Genomic DNA, 23,126 nt, shown 5'->3' with positions numbered 1-23,126 from the left:
GCGTCAGAGGGCGGGGCCTCAGGTTTGAAATCTCCCGGGTTTGCGCGTGCACGTGAAAAACTTTGTTTCGTTCGTACGTCATGGCGAAACACCTAATGAGTCGGTATCAAGGCGACTCGTTTGAAGCACTATGAATCGACTCTTTTATAGATGAATCAACAGTTTTAAACACTGTATTCTTACAGATTTAAGCCTTAGCTGGATACTTCACTTCACTTAGAGCTGTGTTACACACTACATGGAGGGGAATTTTCAAAAACCCATAATATGGGCTCTTTAAATGACAAATTGACAGGAGGCCGCTGTTTACATTTCAGCGAATCTGAAATACGTTACTTGGGTGCGTTTTGTTATAAGTTTTAAATGACCAATCCACTAGAGGGTGCTGTCAACATTTCTGCGAAGTGTAAAAAAAGTTTTTTTGCACGTTTCAAATGTCAAATCCACTAGAGGGCGCTGTTTACATTTCAGCGAATCTTAAATATTGTACTTAGGGTACATTTTGTTATAAGTTTCAGGTGACGAATCCAATAGAGGGCGCTGTCTAGATTTCTGCGATGTGTAAAATATGTTTCTCTGAGTACGTTTTGTTGTACGTTTTAAATGTCAAATCCACTGAAATTGGGTAAGCTAAATTGGTCATAGTGTATGTGTGTGAATGAGTGTGTATAGATGTTTCCCAGTCATGGGTTGCAGCTGGAAGGGCATCCGCTGTGTAAAACATATGCTGTATAAGTTGGTGGTTCATTCTGCTGTGATGACCACTTATTAATAAAGGGAGTAAGCCGAAAAGAAAATAAATTGAATGAAGGCAAGAGTATCTCCAGCTGAAAAGGAGCCTCCACAGCAACATGAAAAAAAGTCAATGAATTAATTTAATTATTTAGCCTGATATGTTTACTGCTCTGAAATAGATTAAATATTTCTTAAAATAAAATCTATTGTGTTTAATAGGGATTTTTTTGTTTTATACCCAGAAGATTTGTATTTAGAGCTGTAATCACAATATGGTGAAACCATGATGTTTCTTTCCAAGATTACCATACTGTCTGTACTGGAAGCTCCTATCCCTTAGACCAGGGGTCACCAAACTTGTTCCTGGAGGGCCGGTGTCCTGCAGATTTTAGCTCCAACCCTAATCAAACACACCTGAACAAGCTAATCAAGCTCTTACTAGGTATACTTGAAACATCCAGACAGGTGTGTTGAGGCAAGTTGGAGCTAAACCCTGCAGGGACACCGGCCCTCCAGGACCGAGATTGGTGGCCCCTGACAAATTAATTGGCAATAAAGCTCTTTCTGATTCTGAAAGTGAACACACACCTCTCTTGTGCAGCCATCCCTCCTTCACGATCACCACATCTGTCGCCATGCTGGCCGTCTATCCAGATCTGCAGAGGAACGAGTCTTCACACGGGTCACCTGGACAGAGAGAATATCCGAGACATTTCACATATCAGACCAAACCCAATAAACACTAAAGCAACATTGAGGCAGGAGTGTGTGATGAACAGTCTGAACTGCTCGACCTGTTGCCCTCAGGAAGATGCTACAGGTGCATCAGAACGAGGACAACCATTACCATCCTCAACTCACACATGCACTGACCCCAAATGTGCACACACGGACTGGCTCAAAAAAATTCAATGAAACTTCATTGTACATTATGCAAAGCACATCTAATTGTAAACAACTTGAGTACATCTATTATTCAACCTCAGAACTGTTTACTCCAGCTTACCCTACACTCCTCTCATTCCCTGTTTTTGCACGACTATTTATCGTCTACAGTTTACATTTAGGCATGTAGACATTGTCAAGACGATCTGCTGCAGTTCAAAGCAAGCATCAGAATGGGGAAGAAAGGGGATTTAAGTGACTTTGAACAACTTGGTTGTTGGTGCCAGACGGGCTGCTCTGAGTATTTCAGAAACTGCTGATCTACTGGGATTTTCACGCTCAAACATCTCTAGGCTTTACAGAGAATGAAGGAAAATATCCAGTGAGCGGCAGTTCTGTGGGCGCAAATGCCTTGATGATGGTCAGAGGAGAATGGCCAGACTGGTTCCAGCTGATAGAAAGGCAACAGTAACTCAAATAAGCACTCGTTACAACCGAGCTCTGCAGAAGAGCATCTCTGAACACACAACACGTCCAACCTTGAGGCGGATGGGCTACAGCAGCAGAAGAGCACACCGGGTGCCGCTCCTGTCAGCTAAGAACAGGAAACTGAGGCTACAATTCACACAGACTCACCAAAACTGGACAATAGAAGATTGGAGAAACGTTGCTGCTCTGATGAGTCTCTATTTCTGATGTTTATATAAACATTCAAGGATCATAAACATGATAAATGACACTTAATAAACAGAGAAACACTGTAAAAACTGATGAGAAGTTTCAGTATTCGACTTTTTTTCATTTATTAATGTTTATGAATCGCATTATGAGATGTTAAACGACTTTTAATGTTGGAAATTCAACTCTACAGTTTAACAAAGTGACTTTTATTGACATTATAGTTGTTTAATAAATATTATAACACATAATAAATAACATATAGAGAAATAAGTGTGTAGAGTAGCAGAAAATGTGCTGCAGTTCATTACAAGGTTTCTGTAGCGTAATATACAACACCAACACACACAATTTAACACTGCAAACTATTAAAAATGTTAATAAAAGTCACTTTTTACAATTTTTAAGGCTAAATTTTGTCATAAGAAATATTAAGATCCCATAATGCAATTCAAAAGCACAAATAAATGGGGAAAAAATACAACCATGAATCACAAAATATAAAAAACTGCATATTTAACTACTCTGAACATGCATTTACAAATAAAATAACACACTATTATTTGGTATTAAGCCATTTTGAAGCTTAAGTTAATGTGATAAAAACATGATTAAAGTTTCAACGAATAAACCACAACAAGAAAATTTGATTCAAGGATCATAAACATGATAAATGATGCAGATTTAACAGAGACACACTGTAAACAACTGATGAGAAGTTTCTGTAGTTGACTGTCTTTCATTTATTAATGTTTATGAATCACACTATGAGATGTTAAATGACTTTTAATATTGAAAATTCAACTCTACAGTTTAACAAAGTGACTTTTAGTGACATTTATTATACCCTAATATATACTATACAGTAACACATAGAGAAATAAATGTGTAGAATAGCAGAAAATGTGCTGCAGTTCATTACAAGGTGTTTGCAGCGTAATATACAACACCAACACACACATTATAGCACTGCAGACTATTAAATATGAAAAAAAGTCACTTTTTTAGGTTAAAAGTTGTTAGAAGACAGATTAAGATCCCATAATGCAATTCAAAAGCACAAATAAACGGGGAAAAAATACAAACATGAATCACAAAATATAAAAAACTGCTAATTTAACTACTCTGAACATGCATATACAAATAAAATAACACACTATTATTTGTTATTATAGCTTTTGCAACTTAGATCAGTGTGATAAAACCACGATTAAAGCTTCAATCATTAAATCCCAACTAGAATATTTGATTCAAGGATATAAACATGATAAATGATGCTGATTTAACAGAGACACTGTAAACAACTGATGAGAAGTTTCTGTAGTTGACTGTCTTTCATTTATTAATGTTTATGAATCGCATTATGATATGTTAAATGACTTTTAATGTTGAAAATTCAACTCTACAGTTTAACAAAGTGACTTTTATTGACATTTTAGTTGTTTAATAAATAATATAACACATAAGAAATAACATATAGAGAAATAAGTGTGTAGAGTAGCAGAAAATGTGCTGCAGTTCATTACAAGGTTTCTGTAGCGTAATATACAACACCAACACACACAATTTAACACTGCAAACTATTAAAAATAAAAATAAAAGTTATGCTTTACAACAATTCAAGATTAATAGTCGTTGGAAGACAGATTAAGATCCCACAACGCAAGTCAAAATCATAAATAAACGATCACAAAACACAAAAAAACTGCTGATATCCATATAATTCTGCAGCAGTAACACTAAAAAAATAACATTCAGACCTTTTTAAAATCTCCTTCACACTCTTCCAGCATGTTCTGACTCAATTAGAGATCCAGTTATTACAACGCGCCATCAACAACAACAACAAATGTGTGCAGAGTTTGACTGATAATGTGTCAGTATCACACACACACACACTGCAGAAGCCACTTCCTGTGCTGGAGGAAGGAGACAACTTTAGACTGGCATCATCATAAATAAACATGTTGACCAGTGTCTGCCTGCTGCCATCCTTTATTAATCATAAACAAAGTTCAGAGCGAGCCTCAAGGACCCAAAGCAAAAGAGCCAAAGCAAATGAGTCACCTGTGAATATATAGATATATAGATATATAGACAGACAGACACTCATTTCTCATACTCCACACAGTGTGCAGCTAGTGGGAAGCCCCTCGTGTTTTCATATCGAAAATTATTCGGTCAAACATGAATTTCAGTTTCATTGTCTGAGATGTGCATCAAAGAAAATGTGTGTGAGATACAACAACAACAACAAGAGATGCTTGATTAGGTTTAGAGGTGAATGAGTGTGTTTTACAGTGAGCGCAGAGCTGTGTTACGTCTGTAAGATCAGGGCTATTTGGTTGTTTTTGTAATAAACATGGCAGGAGTCTACAACTGAGTTAGTATTTATTGTCTAAAGGTTTTTATACACACACACACACACACACACACACACACACACACACACACACACACACACACACACACACACACACACACACAAAACACACAAAACACACACACACGCACACACATATACACATACACAGACACACACGCACTTACATAAACATAAACACACACACACACGCACGCACGCACGCACGCACGCACGCACGCACACACACACACACACACACACACACACACACACACACACACACACACACACACACACACACACACACACACACCAATACACACATGCATACAAACATACATGCATGCATGCACACACATTCAAATAAACGCATGCACACACACTCACACACACACACGCACGCACGCACACACATATATACATACATGCACGCACGCATACGCACACACACATTTAAACACACACACACACACACACACACACACACACACACATACATATTGTATGTCCACACAGTCTCTCACGCACGCTCACACTCTTACACAAATACATAACCACACAAACACACACTCAAACACACTCGAACATACAAAAACAACCCTCCCCACACACACATACCCATACAAACACACAACCCGCCATCCTCCCTGTCCCAAACATACACACACACACACACACACACACACACACACACACTCAAAACCTCTCACACTTAAACACACTCAAACACACACACACACACACACACACACACACACACACACACACACACACACACACACACACACACACACACACACACACACACACACACAAACAAACACACAATCAAACACACTCACACACATACTCAAACACACAATCAAACACACACACACACACACACACACACACACACACTTAGACATACTCAAAGCCACACACACTCAAACAAACCCTCAAACACATACACACACACACACACACACACATACTCAAAACCACTCAAACACACACACTCTCTCTGTGTTCTCTGGAAAAGCAGATGCACGGCACACAGCCAGACCCGGCCGTCTGAATGAACCCAATACCCTGCTCAGAGTCACATGACCTGCAGATCCTGGGGCAGCGAGGCCCTTCTCACACACACACACACACACACACACACACACACAGGTCCCACCCAGACTAAAGTCATTCATGAATCCGGGAGCTTTTGTGAGTCTATTGAATGCAAATGAGCGGTGTGTGGTCAGTCAGTCAGTTATATGAGGAAGATGTGTCTGTGTGTCTGTGTGTGTGTGTGTGTGTGTGCGCGTGTGTATAAACTTATTTAAAATGAGCTTTTTAATACAGTTCTAAGCAACCATACACTCTTTAACAAGTATATGTTTCTAAAACAGGTGGTGTTTGTATAAAGTCAGAATTATTCGCCCTCCTGTCAATTATTTCTTCTTCAAATATTTCCCTAATGCAGTGGTTGGCACGCTCACGAAAATGCAAGAAGGGCACTGGTTCGAGTCCCGGCTGGGTTAGTTGGCATTTCTGTGTGGAGTTTGCATGTTCTCCCCATGTTGGTGTGGGTTTCCTACAGGTGCTCCGGTTTCCCCCACAAGTCCAAACACATGCGCTACAGGGGAACTGATGAACTAAATTGGCCGTAGTGTATGTGTGTGAATGAGTGTGTATGGGTGTTTCCCAGTAATGGGTTGCAACTGGAAGGGCATCAGCTGCGTAAAACATATGCTGGATAAGTTGGTGGTTCATTCCGCTGTGGTGACCCCTGATGAATAAAGGGACTAAGCTGAAAAGAAAATGAATGAATGAATGAATGAATGAATGAATGAATGAATGAATGAATGAAGGAATATTCCCCAAATGATGTTGAACAGATTCAGGAAATGTTCACAGTATGTCTGATAATATTTTTTCTTCTGGAGAAAGTCTTATTTGTTTTATTTCGGCTAGAATAAAATCAGTTCTTAATTGTTTTAAAGCCATTTTAGTGTCAATATTATTATCCCTTTTAAGCAATATTTTTTGTGGATTGTCTCCAGAACAAACCACTGTTTTACAATAACTTGCCTAATTACCATAACTTAACCCTAATTAACCTAGTGAAGCCTTTAAATGTCACTTGAAGCTGTATAGAAGTGTCTTGAAGAATATCTAGTCTAATATTATTTACTGTCATCATGGCAAAGATAAAATAAATCAGTTATTAGCAGTGCTTAATTTGTAAATTGCGAGGTCCCGAAACATATTGGGGTAACATATCCAGCATGCTACCCGAGGATAGAGAGAGGTGTCGCAAACGAAAGTGGGGACCCGGGGGTGTCGGGGACGACAGTAAAGAGGGTTGGGAAGTCGTGAAAAAAAGCGAAAGTGAACAGTGTCTTGGCACAAATTAAGCCCTGATTACTAGAGAGGAATTATTAAAACTATTATGTTTGGAAATGAGCTGAAGAAAGATTTTAGTTGGGGGAAAAGTACACAGGATTCTGACTGTATACACACTACCTGACTAAAGTCTTGTGGTCTATCCTAGTTTTAAGAACAACAATTAATAATTGTACATCTAGTTGATGATTTGGTGTCAGAAGTGTCTCTATGAAAGGCAAAGGCCTCTAGATTTTGCTTATTTGAGCACAATTAAATCTGATCATGTCTTGATTCTTCATGATTTGATGAGGACAGTAAGATCTGACTCTGCTCAGACTAAAGTCTGATCACTGAACAGAAATAATGTCCAGTATAGAATATAAAGTCCTGCTGCAGTGGAGACAGAATGAATATTGTGTCTGACTCCATCATGAGCTTGGAGGACTGCATCCATACATCTCTGACATGACTCAAATCACTGATTAATAAAGTCATCTGGAATGAAGAAGAAAGAGTTCAGCAGGACTCCCAGAGTTCATCAAGAGACTTTATGTTCATCTTCAACGCCTCCTCCTTCATCTTACCCCAGACATGCTCAATAATGTTCATGTCTGGTGACTGGGCTGGCCAATCCTGGAGCAGCTTGACCTTCTCTGCTTTCAGGAGCTTTGATGTGGAGGCTGAAGTATGAGGAGCACTATCCTGCTGGAGAATTGTCCCTCTGCTGTGGTTTGTAATGTAATGGGCAGCACAAATGTCTTGATACCTCAGGCTGTTGATGTTGATCATCCACTCATTCTGAATGAACCCCAAACCATGATTTCTCCTTCACCAAACTTGACTGATTTCTGTGAGAATTTTGGCTCCATGCTGGTTCCAGTAGGTCTTCTGCAGTATTGGTGATGATTGATGCAGATCAACAGATGATTCAGCAGAGGAATCCACCTTCTGACACTTTTACACATCATCAACTAGAAGTCAAGTTATTATCTGCTGCTCTTACAACTGGGATCCACGGCAAGACTTTTGTCAGCTAGTGTACAACAGGGCTTAATGCGTGCAATGTTTCAAAATCCGTCATCTAATGATGCTTGAACTCACAGTTCCCAAAATCAAGCTATCAAGACTGAAAGCAGCAGGCAAGGACAGTCAATACAGTCACATGATCAGATTTTTGAGTCAGCGTCTGTCTTTCTGACTGATTTCAGCTCATCTGCCCTCTGAAGGCAGACTCTACACACACACACACACACAATACACGAGACTGTCTCAGCCACTCTCTGCATTCTTCACATTCTGCATGGTCCTGGTGGCACATTTGCGTCAGTGCGGCCTGAAGGAACTCAGAGTCGACTGGTAGAGGAATGTAAAACATCCCTCAGCATCTTCTTCTTCTTCCACACACACATCACACACACACACACACACACATCACATGCCGGACCAGATGCAGAACTCAGTCTCATGACACAATGTCAACTCCACCTTTTAAAAACACAATATACAAGATTTCTTCACCCCTAGAACATACACACACACACACACACACACACACACACACTCCACTCACTCACTCCACTCACTCACTCACTCACTCACTCACTCACTCAAACACTCCACTCACTCACTCACTCCACTCACTCACTCCACTCACTCACTCACACACTCACTCACTCAATCACTCACTCACTCACTCACTCACTCCACTCACTCACTCACCCACTCACTCACTCAAACACTCCACTCACTCACTCACTCCACTCACTCACTCCACTCACTCACTCACACACTCACTCACTCAATCACTCACTCACTCACACACTCACACACTCAATCACTCACTCACACACTCAATCACTCACTCACACACTCACTCACTCCACTCACTCACTCACTCTTTCACTCCACTCACTCACTCCCTCACTCCATCACTCAATCACTCACTCACTCCACTCACTCACTCACTCACTCACTCTTTCACTCCACTCACTCTTTCACTCCACTCACTCACTCACTCCATTCACTCACTCACTCACTCACTCACACACACACACACACACTCACTCACTCACTCAATCACTCACTCACTCACTCACACACTCACTCACTCACTCACTCACTCCACTCACTCACTCACTCTTTCACTCCACTCACTCCATCACTCACTCACTCCACTCACTCACTCACTCACTCTTTCACTCCACTCACTCTTTCACTCCACTCACTCACTCACTCACTCACTCCACTCACTCACTCACTCATACACACACACACACACACTCACTCACTCACTCAATCACTCACTCACTCACTCAATCCCTCAATCCCTCACTCCCTCACTCACTCACTCACACACTCCACTCACTCCACTCACTCACTCAATCACTCACTCACTCACTCACTCACTCAATCACTTACTCACTCAATCCCTCACTCACTCCACTCACTCACTCCACTCACTCACTCCACTCACTCACTCACTCAATCACTCACACACTCACTCACTCCACTCACTCACTCCACTCACTCACTCAATCACTCAATCACTCAATCACTCACTCACTCACTCACTCACTCAATCAATCACTCCCTCACTCACTCCCTCACTCACTCACAACTTCAGCTTATTTGCTGCTTGATCAGGGATGGCCAGAGCGAAATGAACCACCAATTCCTCAGGCAATTGTTTTACACAGCAGATGCCCTTCCTGTCACAACTCAGCACTGAGAGTACAACTTTCAGTGTTGGGAAACACCCACACACTCTCCTATTCACCTATTCACACACTACAGCCAATTTCAACCCAGGCTTATTCCGGATACAGGTCTACATTTCTGGGAACAGCAAAAATAGAGATGAAGATCTTTGCCCGAACCTGAAGGAATCCAATGGAACCTGACGGGTTCCAGTCTAATTTTTATAAGTTTTTGACTGGGTCGGGGCCAGGCTCAGGCTTGAGCGGTAAATGAACATGTGATGCATTTTGATTAGCGCGAGAAATTAATCAAGTCGCTTGTTACAACATCAAAACCCATCCCTGCAAAGGTGAAACAAATGATGACGGAGAAGTCAAAAAGAGCGGATTTTGTGTAGTGGGAAAATATACCGCAAGCCGACAGGGAAAATGACGAGGTCACTCGCTACATTGAAACCGCTGTCATGGAAAATGAAATGGATGTTCTTGGCTTGTGGAGAAGAACAAACAATCCTACCCAAAACATGCAAAATTAGCCAGGGGTGCATTTCCCAAACAATGACGTAACTCGCGGCTGAACTATTATAGCACAATGCATCATTTGGAAAAAGAACGATGTAGTGACGAGTGTTTCCCAAAACGCATAGTTTCTCTGTGGCAGAACCATCGCTTGAACTAGAGGTGTGAACCTATACTGGTCTCACGGTTCGGTTTGGTTACGATTATCATGCCATTGATTCGGTTCAATTCGATATCTGGGTGCATTGTCGATGCTTTCCAGACACAGTGTTATATTTTGGGGGGAGGCTATAACAAGCTGTCTGTATAAACACACAGACAGCACCTCACTGTCTCTCATTCACTAACATACACAAACATAGACAACACCAAACAAACACACACACACACACACACACACACAGACAAACACACACACTTAAGCCCTCGCAATATGCGTTTAGCCGGGAGAGCTCGCGCTGAGCAGAGCAAAAAAAAAAAGAGGCACTTTTTCGTCTGTCCCTTACTGAGAGCTCCACTCAGCTCGAGCTCTCCGGGCTAAATGAAAAAATAAATGCTACAAAAACAAAAAGACAGCTGTGAAACATAGCCAGCTTTGTCTTTTTGTAGGAAACACACTTTAGATCTTTTTAGGGTGAGAGGTTTTTGAGTTATTGCCGCTATCACTGAATGTGTCAGGAATATCGAAAACAAAACCAACTTAACCGCGCTCATTTCTGGCGCCCCCCTGGATGTACAGCGCCCTTAGCATTTGTCTATACTGCCTATGCAGCGGGCGGGTCCTAGGTTAGCTCCTGAGTGTTGTAAATAGCGGCGCTCACCTCCCTCACGATAGGAGATAAATGACGTCAGTACATAATAACCGGTTATGATTATTAATGAACCAATATTGAATTGTCTGCGTCTGCATCGCGGTGCACCGAAAAAACAATTAATTTTGACACCCCTAGCTTGAACCATGTTAGTTATAACATAAAAGGCCCATAATGACGCTCTAAACAGGGTGGAGGAACAACTTCTTTAGTCAAGAACCCCATCATTTCTTTGTGCAAATTATATTGTTTTACACACACACGAATTTAGGATAAAATCCAATATTGGATTGGATTATATTGAAATATATGTAAATGGCACATATAGGGTCTGTGTTTCCTTTACTAATATTATTGAGAATATGACATATCCTATTATAAAACATGAAATCACTTACAAAACACATATCCTAATATCAAATATAAATCATATGACTACATAAATGAGGTGATTTATTAAAAAATGTAATTTTATATTTATTATGTGTTAGAAGTGAAAAAAATCACACTTTAAAAATAATATTAATAATGTTTATGATGATGATAATGATGATTATTAAGTAGGATATTGTTTTTATTTTTTTTAAAGTCTACTTTTACAATTTGACACTTGTAAACCACTGCAGAAAGTTCTAACCAGCAGGCCCATGTCACATACAGAAACAGTACAGAAACTTAATAAATAACCCACTATAACTTAAAGCATTAAAGTATGCTGTGCTTTTTGTTTTCACAAGGTTTGGAGACGTAACAAATTCCGCTTTTAAAAAATAGGTCACCTATAGCTTTCGCCATGAGGCTGTGTTCAAAATGAAATCAAAGTGCACTGCGAAGGGAGCACAATTGTAAACATGAAGATCGCTAAAACTGAACTGTAAAAATACTTTGATAGCAAATTACACCCAAGAGAGATGTTCGGGCTTTTTAAAAAGCTGTCAATCGAAATGTACTTGTCGGGCTTGAGCTCTGTTGGCCCTAACTTTTAAGGCCTGATTACAGCTCTAAGCGAAATATGTAACTGCAGGTACATCAGCTTTCAGTTTTTGTTTTCGCAATTCCCGTGTGTACGCTTTTTGATGATCTCAAGTTTCTCTCGCACGTCCTCTTCTCACTCAAATCCACCAGAGGGTGCAATATACACTTCAGCCGACCAGGCCAGCCTGCTGTGCACTGACCCACCTACCCCCTTTCCTAAACCCAACCAATAGTGTTTTCAAGAGCAATCTAGAAAAAGTAAAGCCGTCGTGTCTGCGTATAAATAAAAATAAAAGTTACAATTTTTTATTTATTTTATTCATCTTTTGTTTTACCTGGTTTCTGAAACTTTTTTTCGCCGCACTCAAACCCCTGTCATTGCAGTGAACTCTGCTTCACGTCCCAAGTCCGCCGACATAAGCAGTGAGCTACTGGGCAAATTAGTAACACCAGAAAAGGCATCCGTATAGAGGCAAGCGGTCAGCTGGTAGCATTAAAATCAACATAAGCCGTCGAGTGCGTCATACCGCCCCTATAGCATTCGTTTTAAAGATGAAATGCTTTCTGGCTACATAATTCACACGCTCCCGAAATGAAGACAGATACACTTATACAAGTAAATTTAAACTGAATTGAATGAAATTTGAATTGAATAATATACACTACCTGACCAAAGTCTTGCTGTGGATCTCAGATGTAGGAGCAGCAGATATTAACTTGACTTCTAGTTGATGATGTGTAAAAGTGTCTGAAGGTGGATTCCTCTGCTGAATCATCTGTTGATCTGCATCAATCACCACCAATACTGCAGAAGACCTACTGGAACCATGATGGAGCCAAGATTCTCACATATATCAGTCAAGTTTGGTGAAGGAAAAATCATGGTTTGGGGTTCATTCAGAATGAGTGGATGATCAACATCAACAGCCTGAGGTATCAAGACATTTGTGCTGCCCATTACATTACAAACCACAGCAGAGGGACAATTCTCCAGCAGGATAGCGCTCCTCATACTTCAGCCTCCACATCAAAGCTCCTGAAAGCAGAGAAGGTCAAGTTGCTCCAGGATTGGCCAGCCCAGTCACCAGACATGAACATTATTGAGCATGTCTGGGGTAAGATGAAGGAGGAGGCGTTAAAGATGAACACAAAGACTCTTGATGAACTCTGGGAGTCCTGCTGAACTCTTTCTTCTTCATTCCAGATGACTTTATTAATCAGTGATTTGAGTCGTGTCAGAGATGTATGGATGCAGTCCTCCAAGCTCATGATGGAGTCAGACACAATATTCATTCTGTCTCCACTGCAGCAGGACTTTATATTCTATACTGGACATTATTTCTGTTCAGTGACGAGACTTTAGTCTGAGCAGAGTCAGATCTTACTGTCCTAATCAAATCAGTCAAAATCAAGACATGATTAGATTTTATTGTGCTCAAATAAGCAAAATCTAGAGGCCTTTGCCTTTCATATAAGCCACTTTTGACACCAAATGATCAACTAAAAGTCAACTTACTATTTGTTGTTTCAAAAAATTGCATAGACGACAAGACTTTAGTCAGGTAGTGTAGTGTTTTACTTGGTTTTTACATGTTTTGAGTGTAAAAAAAAAACATTCCCATTTTTTCACTTGTGTGATGTCAGATGAAGTTGCTTCACTGTTTTTCTAGAGTGTGAGATGTAGTCATGTAAAACGAGTACGTGTCTAAACTTTAAATGGTGCTGTACACCATGCAGCACATAACCTATCATCAAAAACCATCAGGAATCAAAGACTAAACAAGCCTACAGTAAACAAGATCCGTCATGATTAGATGAAGTCACTGCGTGGAGCCGTAAATCAGCTGAGAGAGTGTTTACAGTCAATAATCTGCTTATTACAGTCAGCATCTTCTGAAACAGTCACTTCTGACACAGCTACTTCAGAAACTATTTACGTATGCATACTGTAACATGTCTTAGGGCTGTGCAATATGCAATTGAAGTCAGAATTATTAGCCCCCCTGTTATTTTTTCCCCAATTTCTGTTTAACAGAGAGAAGATTGTTTTAACACATTTATAATGATAATTTCAATAACTCATCTCTAATAACTGATTTATTTTGTCTTAGTCATGATGACAGTAAATAATATTAGACTAGATATTCTTTAAGACACTTCTATACAGCTTAAAGGTACATTTAAAGGCTTAACTAGGTTAATTAGGTTAAGTACGCAGGTTAGGGCAATTAGGCAAAACAAATATAGCCTAAAGGGGCGAATAATATTGACCTTAAAATGGCTTTAAAAAATTTAAAAACTGCTTTTATTCCAGTCTAAATAAAACAAATAAGACTTTCTCTGGAAGAAAAAATATTATCAGACATACAGTGAAAATTTCCTTGCTCTGTTAAACATCCTTTGGGAAATATTTTAAAAAGAAAAAAGAAGTGGGGGGTGAATAATATTATAAATATATAAATATTATTCAAATATAAATATATAAATATATATATATATATATATATATATATATATATATATATATATATATATATATATATATATATATATATATATATATATATATATTWAAAAAAAAAAAAAATATATATATATATATATATAAATATTTATATATATATATATATATATATATATATATATATATATATATATAAATATATATATATATATATATATATATATATATATATATATATATATAAATATATATATATATATATATATATATATATATATATATATATATAAATATATATATATATATATATATATATATATATATATATATATATATATATATATATATATAWAWATATATATATATATATATATATATATATATATATATATATATATATAAATATATATATATATATATATATATATATATATATATATATATATATATATATATATATATATATATAAAAATATAAATATATATATATATAAATATAAATATATATATATATAAATATAAATATATATATATATATATATATATATATATATATATATATATATATAAAATATAAATATATATATATATATATATATATATATATATATATATATATATAAATATATATATATATATAAATATATATATATATAAATATATATATATATATATAAATATATATATATATATATATATATATATATATATATATATATATATATATATAAATATAAATATATATAAATATAAATATATATATATATATATATATATATATATATATATATATATATATATATATATATATATATATATATATATGATGGATGGAATAAAACGTCAGAACACATTGTTTAGTGTATATTTTTATGTATTTATATTTGTATGTATTAAACTTTATACTCCACCATGGGTATTCTGACATATATGAGAACAATGGCATGGAGATACAATGTTTACATTATGCATTTTATTTAGAAATATGTAATATTGGGCCGTAATAACTAGTTTTTATATTTAATAATGATTTATTTTACATTTCTACATTCCTAATAATACATTTATCCTTAAGTTCTATTTAAATAAAGTGAGAATAACATCACATGAGTACATTTTTGAGTGTATATACCTTAAAATGTAAACAAGTACCAGTCCTTTCCATGTGGTCGATATATAAACTACTAACTGACTCAATGTGCAAATAAGTGTGATTGTGATGCATCAGTATCAGGGTATATGACTAATTATGACTCATGATATGACATTTTTTGTTGTTTTGCCCAGCCCTTTATCTATAAACTGCCAGCTTTACAATACTTTAACATACATACAACTCATCTAAATCAAGTACACTAATGCAGAGACAGCACTGGGAGATGTGTGCTGTTACTGTAAACACTGCACGTATATCATTATCAGGATATGATATATAATTATCATACGAGTCTTTTTGTCATAGCGCACAGCCCTATGAGTTTTACAATACTTTAATATACATACAACTCATCTAAATTAAGTACACTAAGCTAATGCACTTCAGAAACAGCACTAGGAGATGTGTGACGTTACTGTAAACACTGCACGCATACCATTATCAGGATATGATATCTAATTATCTATATATAGTTGTTTGTCATATCACAGAGCCCGGTATATGAGTTTTACAATACTTTACTCTGAAAACAACTCATCTAAATCAAGTACACTATATGCTAATGCACTTCAGAGACAGCACCTATTGAGGTAAAGTTGGTTTTATGTTCGCACATTCGTTCAGGAACATGTTCCCTATATTGTTTACCACGGTACTTTGAATATTCGGCTTCTAAACAACATTAGCACTATTTATCTGATTGTGAACAATGTTGTACTTTGACAGTCATTGGCTGCTAATATAATTTTGATATTTAGAATTTGTAAATAAATTATGTTAGTAAGGAGAAAGTCTGAATGTGTGAATATAAAGCCAACTTTATCTCTATACAGCACCAGGGCATGTGTGATGTCACTGTAAACAACTGTACAGGCTCTTAGAGTACAGCACAGACATAAAAACATCACCGGAGATAACTCTGAAGAAATATTAACAGAAGACCCAGACAGAGATGTTCACTCAGTAGCACATGTGGCCTGTAAACACAGCACACTTACACACACACTTACACACACACACACACACACACACACACAGTAAACAGCAGAGCACTGAGAGAAACTATGCAGCGTTTCAAGATTGCAACGTTGTATCAAATAATGCAGCATTCGAATATTGATATTGCAACATTGTAACAGTGTAGAGCTGGGCCTGCGCGTGCACGCGCTTAAAGTGACAAAGTCAGAAGTGACAGATGAATAAGGGCAGAAAACACACACAAACTAAACTGACTAGACTCAAAGCGTTAACCAGCACTCTTATTCAGCCTGCTTTAACATGAGAGTTAAAGTGTTGTCTTGTAGGCCTCTGAGAGAGAAATAAGCGCATCTGCTGAGCTCGGCTGTCCGACAAGAAGCACAGTGAACTGAACGGAGAGCGGCTTTACCAGGGCTGGGTTCACCGAGGGCTCCGGAGCATCGCTCGCTGATTCTCCCGCCGCTGAAATCCCGCAGAAAACAGGTAAAAGTGTTTCGATGAGCTCGAGCGAGTCTCTCCTGTCCTCTCCTCCACTACACCTCCTCTCTCTCTTTCTCTCTCACTCACTTACTCACTCCAGCAGCGGGGCTCAGCCTGCAGAAACGCCGGAGAACAGCGGCCCGCCAGGTCCTAAAGCACACCGCCTCTACACTATACTATATTATTATTACTACCCAACACAATTACTAAACTCGGGGCAACACCAAGGGCGTAGAATTGGCATGGACGGAGGAGACGTGTCCCCACCAGTATCCACCAATTACTAAAAAATAAAATAATGCTCCGTCAACTATTAGTAACCTATTTGTGCAAAAAGGGTTAAAGTCAAGTTTGCTTTATTATCCACTGTAAAAAATGCAGGGTTCCACACAATTTATTCATGCTGTCCCAACACAAATTGATTAAGTTAACGTAACACTTTTAACAAATTAATGTGGATAAAACATAAAAAAATAAGTGTTTTTTTTTTAGATTTTAGGATTTTCTATTTTGGGGTAGCTCAGCTTCTTATGAGTTGGAAAATATATATACACACACACACACATATATATATATATATATATATTTTTTTTCAAATATATATTTCAAATCAAAGTTTGAGAATAGGTTCATGTCGTTTTCGGCCCCAAGGCCTCTATTCATACGATTTACTGGATAAAACTGCATGGCAGTGCCAGCTATCCTGAGGGAAACTTTGGAGGGACCAGTTACTAGATGGTTCGATTAGCCTTTTGCTTCTTTACCCAGGTCGGACGACTGATTTGCACATCAGGACTGCTGCAGGCCTCCACCAGAGTTTCCTCTGGCTTCACCCTGCCCAGGAATAGCTCACCATTCTGATTCAAAAAGTGTCAGAAATGACAAACAAAACTACTAATAATTCTCACCTCGCACACACAAACCTGATTGGACAAGACTGTAATACATCAGATCCACAGTCACAGAAGCTTAAATATTTTAATGGATCCGCAGCTCAGATAGGATCTAAAGTTTCCACATACGGAGATGATCAGAACTGCTCTGGACTGCTCTCCATTGGAAATGAATGACTTCTGGTCTGTTGCTTTTCGTGTGCAGTAGAAGGGCGCACTCACACTATGCTATCCGAACCGTGCCCAGGCCCGTTTCCCGGATCATTTGAGAAGTGTGAGTTTGCTGAATCGGGCTCAGGCACGATTCCATTGGCCGGCCCTGGCCCAGTTAGCCAGACCGCTGTTCCCTTGGATTCAGGTGTGGTAAGCTTGTAGTGTGAGAATAAAGTGGGCCTGAGCCCGAAACTGAAGACGAGACGTGACTTTTAAGGTACTGTTTTATATGGATTTATTAACCATTCTTACTGTTCAAGGAACACAAACTGTCGAAGATTATTAAAACTCAAACCATGGCCATGTTTTTTTTTATGGCCTTCAAAGACTTTGGGCTGACCATCAGTTTACAAAAAACAAATGTCTTGAGCCAGGACATTGCCACTCCACCAGCCATCACAGTAGACAACTACCACCAGTTCACGTACTTGGGCTCCACCATCACCAATAACCTCTCCCTGGATGCTGAGCTTGACAGGAGGATCGGGAAGGCAGCCTCTACTCTAGCCCGTCTGACAACCCAAGTGTGGACAAACCATAGGTTGACAACTGCAACAAAGATGGCAGTGTACAACGCTTGCATCATCAGCACTCTGCTGTATGAGAGTGAGACATGGACCACCTCTGCAAGACAGGAGAGGAGACTGAACACCTTCCACCTAAGAGGTCTGCGCCGCATTCTGGGCATTACCTGGCAGGACAAAGTCTCCAACGTCAAAGTCTTGACTCGAGCTGGCCTTACCAGCATGTATACCATGCTCCGACAATCACCTGCGCTGGCTTGGCGCATGGAGGATGGGAGAATCCCAAAGGATATCCTCCACGGAGAACTCTCATCTGGGAAGAGAACCACAGGACGCCCATTGGAGATTTAAAGATGTCGTGAAGAGGTACATGAAAGCCCTCGACATAAACACCAAGTCCTGGGAAGACCTCGCAGCAGACCGCCTGAAATGGAGGTGCACCCTGACCAAACAGCTCAAGTCAGGTGAGAAGAACATGATGCGTGCGTCAGAGGACAAGCGAGTTCACTGAAAGGTGCAGAACGTCAGCCAGGGAGCCACCTATCAATACGACTGCTGCGGTAAAGAACGCCTCTCCCATATTGGGCTCTTCAGCCACCAACGACGCTGTCTCAGACAATCAGTCATGCCTCAAGATAAGAGCTAGGAAAGGTCATCAATGGTCAACACTGACCGACGGAGGCCTACATGAGCATCAAAAGTGGCTGATCTGTTCGGCAAAATATTTGACTGTGTGTCAACATATATCAAACAAGTTAAAAGTCCCTTAATAGTGACGCCAAGACTTCAGTTTCAGGCTCAGGCGCACTTTGCTCTCACACTACAAGCGTATCGTACAAGCGTATCGTACCAAAGCTCAACCGAACCGCGCTCTGGCACAACCCTTCCAACTAAGTCAGGGCCGGCCACCTGAACTGCACCTGGGCCTAATTCAGAGCACTCACACTTGTCAAACAAACCAGGAAATGAGGGTCAAATGTGCCTGGGCATGATTCGGATAGCCTAGTGTGAGTACACCCTTAAAAATGGGAACCTCTATCCCAGTTGTTGCTATCCGAGTTAAGAGGTGTGTGGGTGTGTGTGTGTATTTGATGGCTGTGTTCAGTGTTCTGGTTTCAGAGTGTGTGTGTGTGTGTGTGCATCTGATGGCAGTGTTCAGTGTGTGTGTGTGCATCTGATTGCTGTGTTCAATGTTGTTTTTAGTGTGTGTGTGTGTGTGTGTGTGTGTGTGTGTGTGTGTGTGCATCCAACGGCTGCGTTCAGTGATCTGTTTTCAGAGTGTGTGTATCTAAAAGCTGTGTTAAGTGTTATGTTTTTAGTGTATTTGTGTGTGTGTGTGTGTATGAGTGTACATGCACATCTGATGGCTGCGTTCAGTGTGTGTGTGTGTATCTGATTGCTGTGTTCAATGTTCTGTTTTCAGTGTGTGTGTGTGTGTTTGTGCATCTAATGGCTGTAATCTGTTTTCATAGTGTGTGTGTGTGTGTATCTGATGGCTGTGTTAAGTGTTATGTTTTGTGTGTGTGTGTGCATCTAATGGCTGTGTTCAGGGTTTTGTTTTCAGAGTGTGTGTGTGAATCTGATGGCTGTGTTAAGTGTTAAGTTTTCAGTGTGTGTGTGTGTGTGTGTGCATGCACATCTGATGGCTGTGTTCAGTGTGTGTGTGTGCATCTGATTGCTGTGTTCAATGTTCTGTTTTTAGTGTGTGTGTGTGCATACACATCTGATCGCTGTTCAGTGTGTGTGTGTTTGTGTTTGTGAATCTGATGCGTGTGTTCAGTATGTGTGTATGTGGATCTGATGGGTGTGTTCAGTGTGTGTGCATCTGATGGCTGTTAAGTGTTCTGAATTGTGTGTGTGTGTGTGTGTGTTGTTTGTGTGTGCATCTAATAGTTGTGTTAAGTGTTCTGATTTCTGAGTGTCTATGGGTGTACATGCACATCTGATGGCTGTGTTCAGTGTGTGTGTGTGTGTGTGTGTGTGTGCATGCACATCTGATGGCTGTGTTCAGTGTGTGTGTGAATGAGCATCAGTGACGGGCCGGCCACAGAGCAGCTCAGGAATGCAGGGCTTTTGTCTGTGTGTGTAACAGAGGCTCGGGTCGGAATGCCATTGATGAGAGCAGCAGAAAGAGAGAAGCCCCGCCTCCAGGAAGTTCAGTGTGAGAAACTCTTCAGAGCTGCTCTCAGACGCTGCCATCCCAGGCCGCACAACCACAGCATTGTCTGAACACACACACACATGCACACACACACACACACACACACACACACACACACACACACCGGTGAATGAAGAGCAGGGGCCCGACATTCCTGAAAAAACATTTACATCCAGCACCATCACACACCAAACCAGCCTTTATATATAGCAGAGCGTTCACACAACGTTTCATAATGGTTGTGTACATGTTAAGATGAGATATTGTGCTCATAAAAAAAATTGGTTGAGGATTTTAGCACCTTACTATTGAATTTGCATTACATTGATGCTTAGAAAAATGAATTCATTACTTTTATCAAAAACGACTTAATTTGCATTGAACTGATGCCTAAAAAACTATTATTTGTCAATTTGTGTCACATTGATTTGATATGCATGAGAAATATACAATTCAAAGTCTTACACTCACTGGTCACTTTATTAGGTACACCTGTCCAACTGCTCCTTAATGCAAATTTATAATCAACCAATCACATGGCAGCAGCTCGATGCATTTAGGCATGTAAACATGGTCAAGACGACCTGCTGCAGTACAAAGCGAGCATCAGAATGGGGAAGAAAGGGGATTTAAGTGACTCTGAATTTGGCATGGTTTTTGGTGCCAGACCAGCTGCTCTGAGTATTTCAGAAACTGCTGATCTACTGGGATTTTCACGCACAACCATCTCTAGGGTTGACAGAGAATGGTCCGAACAAGAGGAAATATTCAGTGAGCGGCAGTTCTGTGGGCGCAAATGCCTTGTTGATGCCAGAGGTCAGAGGAGAATGGCCAGACTGGTTCCAGCTGATAGAAAGGCAACAGTAACTCAAATAAGCACTCGATACAACCGAGCTCTGCAGAAGAGCATCTCTGAACACACAACACGTCCAACCTTGAGGCGGATGGGCTACAGCAGCAGAAGAGCACACCGGGTGCCGCTCCTGTCAGCTAAGAACAGGAAACTGAGGCTACAATTCACACAGACTCACCAAAACTGGACAATAGAAGATTGGAGAAACGTTGCTGCTCTGATGAGTCTCCATTTCTGCTGACACATTCAGATGCTCGGCTTAGAATTTGGACTCAACCACATGAAAGCATGGATCCATCCTGCCTTGTATCAGCGGTTCAGGCTGGTGGTGGTGGTGTAATGGTGTGGGGGAGATTTTCTTGGCACACTTTGGGTCCATTAGTACCATTTGAGCATGGTGTCACCGCCACAGCCTACCTGAGTATTGCTGCTGACCATGTCCATCCCTTTATGAGCACAGTGTCTCCATCTTCTGATGGCTACTTCCAGCAGGATAACGCACCATGTCATAAAGCTCAATCATCTCAGACTGGTTTCTTGAACATGACGATGAGTTCACTGTGCTCAAACGGCCTCCACAGTCCCCAGAGCTCAATCCAATAGAGCAGCTTTGGGATGTGGTGTAACGGGAGATCGGCATCATGGATGTGCAGCCGACAAATCTGCAGCAACTGTGGAATTCTATCATGTCAAAATGGAGCAAAATCTCTGAGGAATATTTCCAGTAGCTTGTTGAATCTCTGCCACGAAGGATTAAGGCAGTTCTGAAGGCAAAAAGGGGTCCAACCCGGTACTAGTAAGGTGTACCTAATAAATGGGCCAGTAAGTGTATATTAAAAAATATGAAATATCACTAAAATAAGTGAAGTGATGAGATCCCAATGCTGAGCTGGCGTGTAAGTCCACTGATTTATTACTTGTTCAAGATCAGTAGTAGCAAACACTTCATATAAGCTGAAATTAAACAAATAACTGTATATTGAACTTTACTTAATTGAATTTGTTTGTTTAGGGTGGCACGGTGGCTCAGTGGTTAGCATTGTGGCCTCACAGCAAGAAGGTCGCTGGTTTGAGTCCCAGCTGGGTCACTTGGCATTTCTGTGTGGAGTTTGTATGTTCTCCCCGTGTTGGCGTGGGTTTCCTCCAGGTGCTCCAGTTTCCCCCACAGTCTAAACACATGTGCTATGGCGGAGTTGATGAACTAAATTGGCCGTAGTGTATGAGTGTGTGTGTGTGTGAATGAGGTGTTTCCCAGTACTGGGTTGCAGCTGGAAAGGCATCCGCTGTGTAAAACATATGCTGAATTAACTGACAGTTCATTCCGCTGTGGAGACCCCTGATGAATAGGAGCTGAAGGAAAATGAATGAATGAAAATAC

General features: G+C 39.7%; 1 protein-coding gene across 2 annotated transcripts in view; it reads right to left on the bottom strand.

Moving 5' to 3' along the window:
- akt1 (v-akt murine thymoma viral oncogene homolog 1) overlaps positions 1-17,176 on the bottom strand; it is a 100,292-nt gene extending 83,116 nt beyond the window's left edge. The window contains exons 1-2 of one of the 2 annotated variants that reach the window (XM_021467101.3): positions 17,034-17,176; positions 1,324-1,422 (exon numbers count right to left, since the gene is read on the bottom strand). In XM_021467101.3, coding sequence (XP_021322776.1) covers positions 1,324-1,372 — 49 coding nt within the window. In that variant the 5' untranslated portion in view covers positions 1,373-1,422; positions 17,034-17,176. Of the gene's footprint in view, positions 1-1,323; positions 1,423-17,033 lie in introns of those variants that run through there. The other variant, NM_001281801.1, reaches the window with a different exon arrangement.
- Positions 17,177-23,126: the final 5,950 nt, after the last annotated feature.

Source organism: Danio rerio, chromosome 17 (genome assembly GCF_049306965.1).
Source record: "Danio rerio strain Tuebingen ecotype United States chromosome 17, GRCz12tu, whole genome shotgun sequence".
Taxonomy (NCBI): domain Eukaryota; kingdom Metazoa; phylum Chordata; class Actinopteri; order Cypriniformes; family Danionidae; genus Danio; species Danio rerio.
This window is presented reverse-complemented; position numbering and strand designations above follow the sequence as displayed.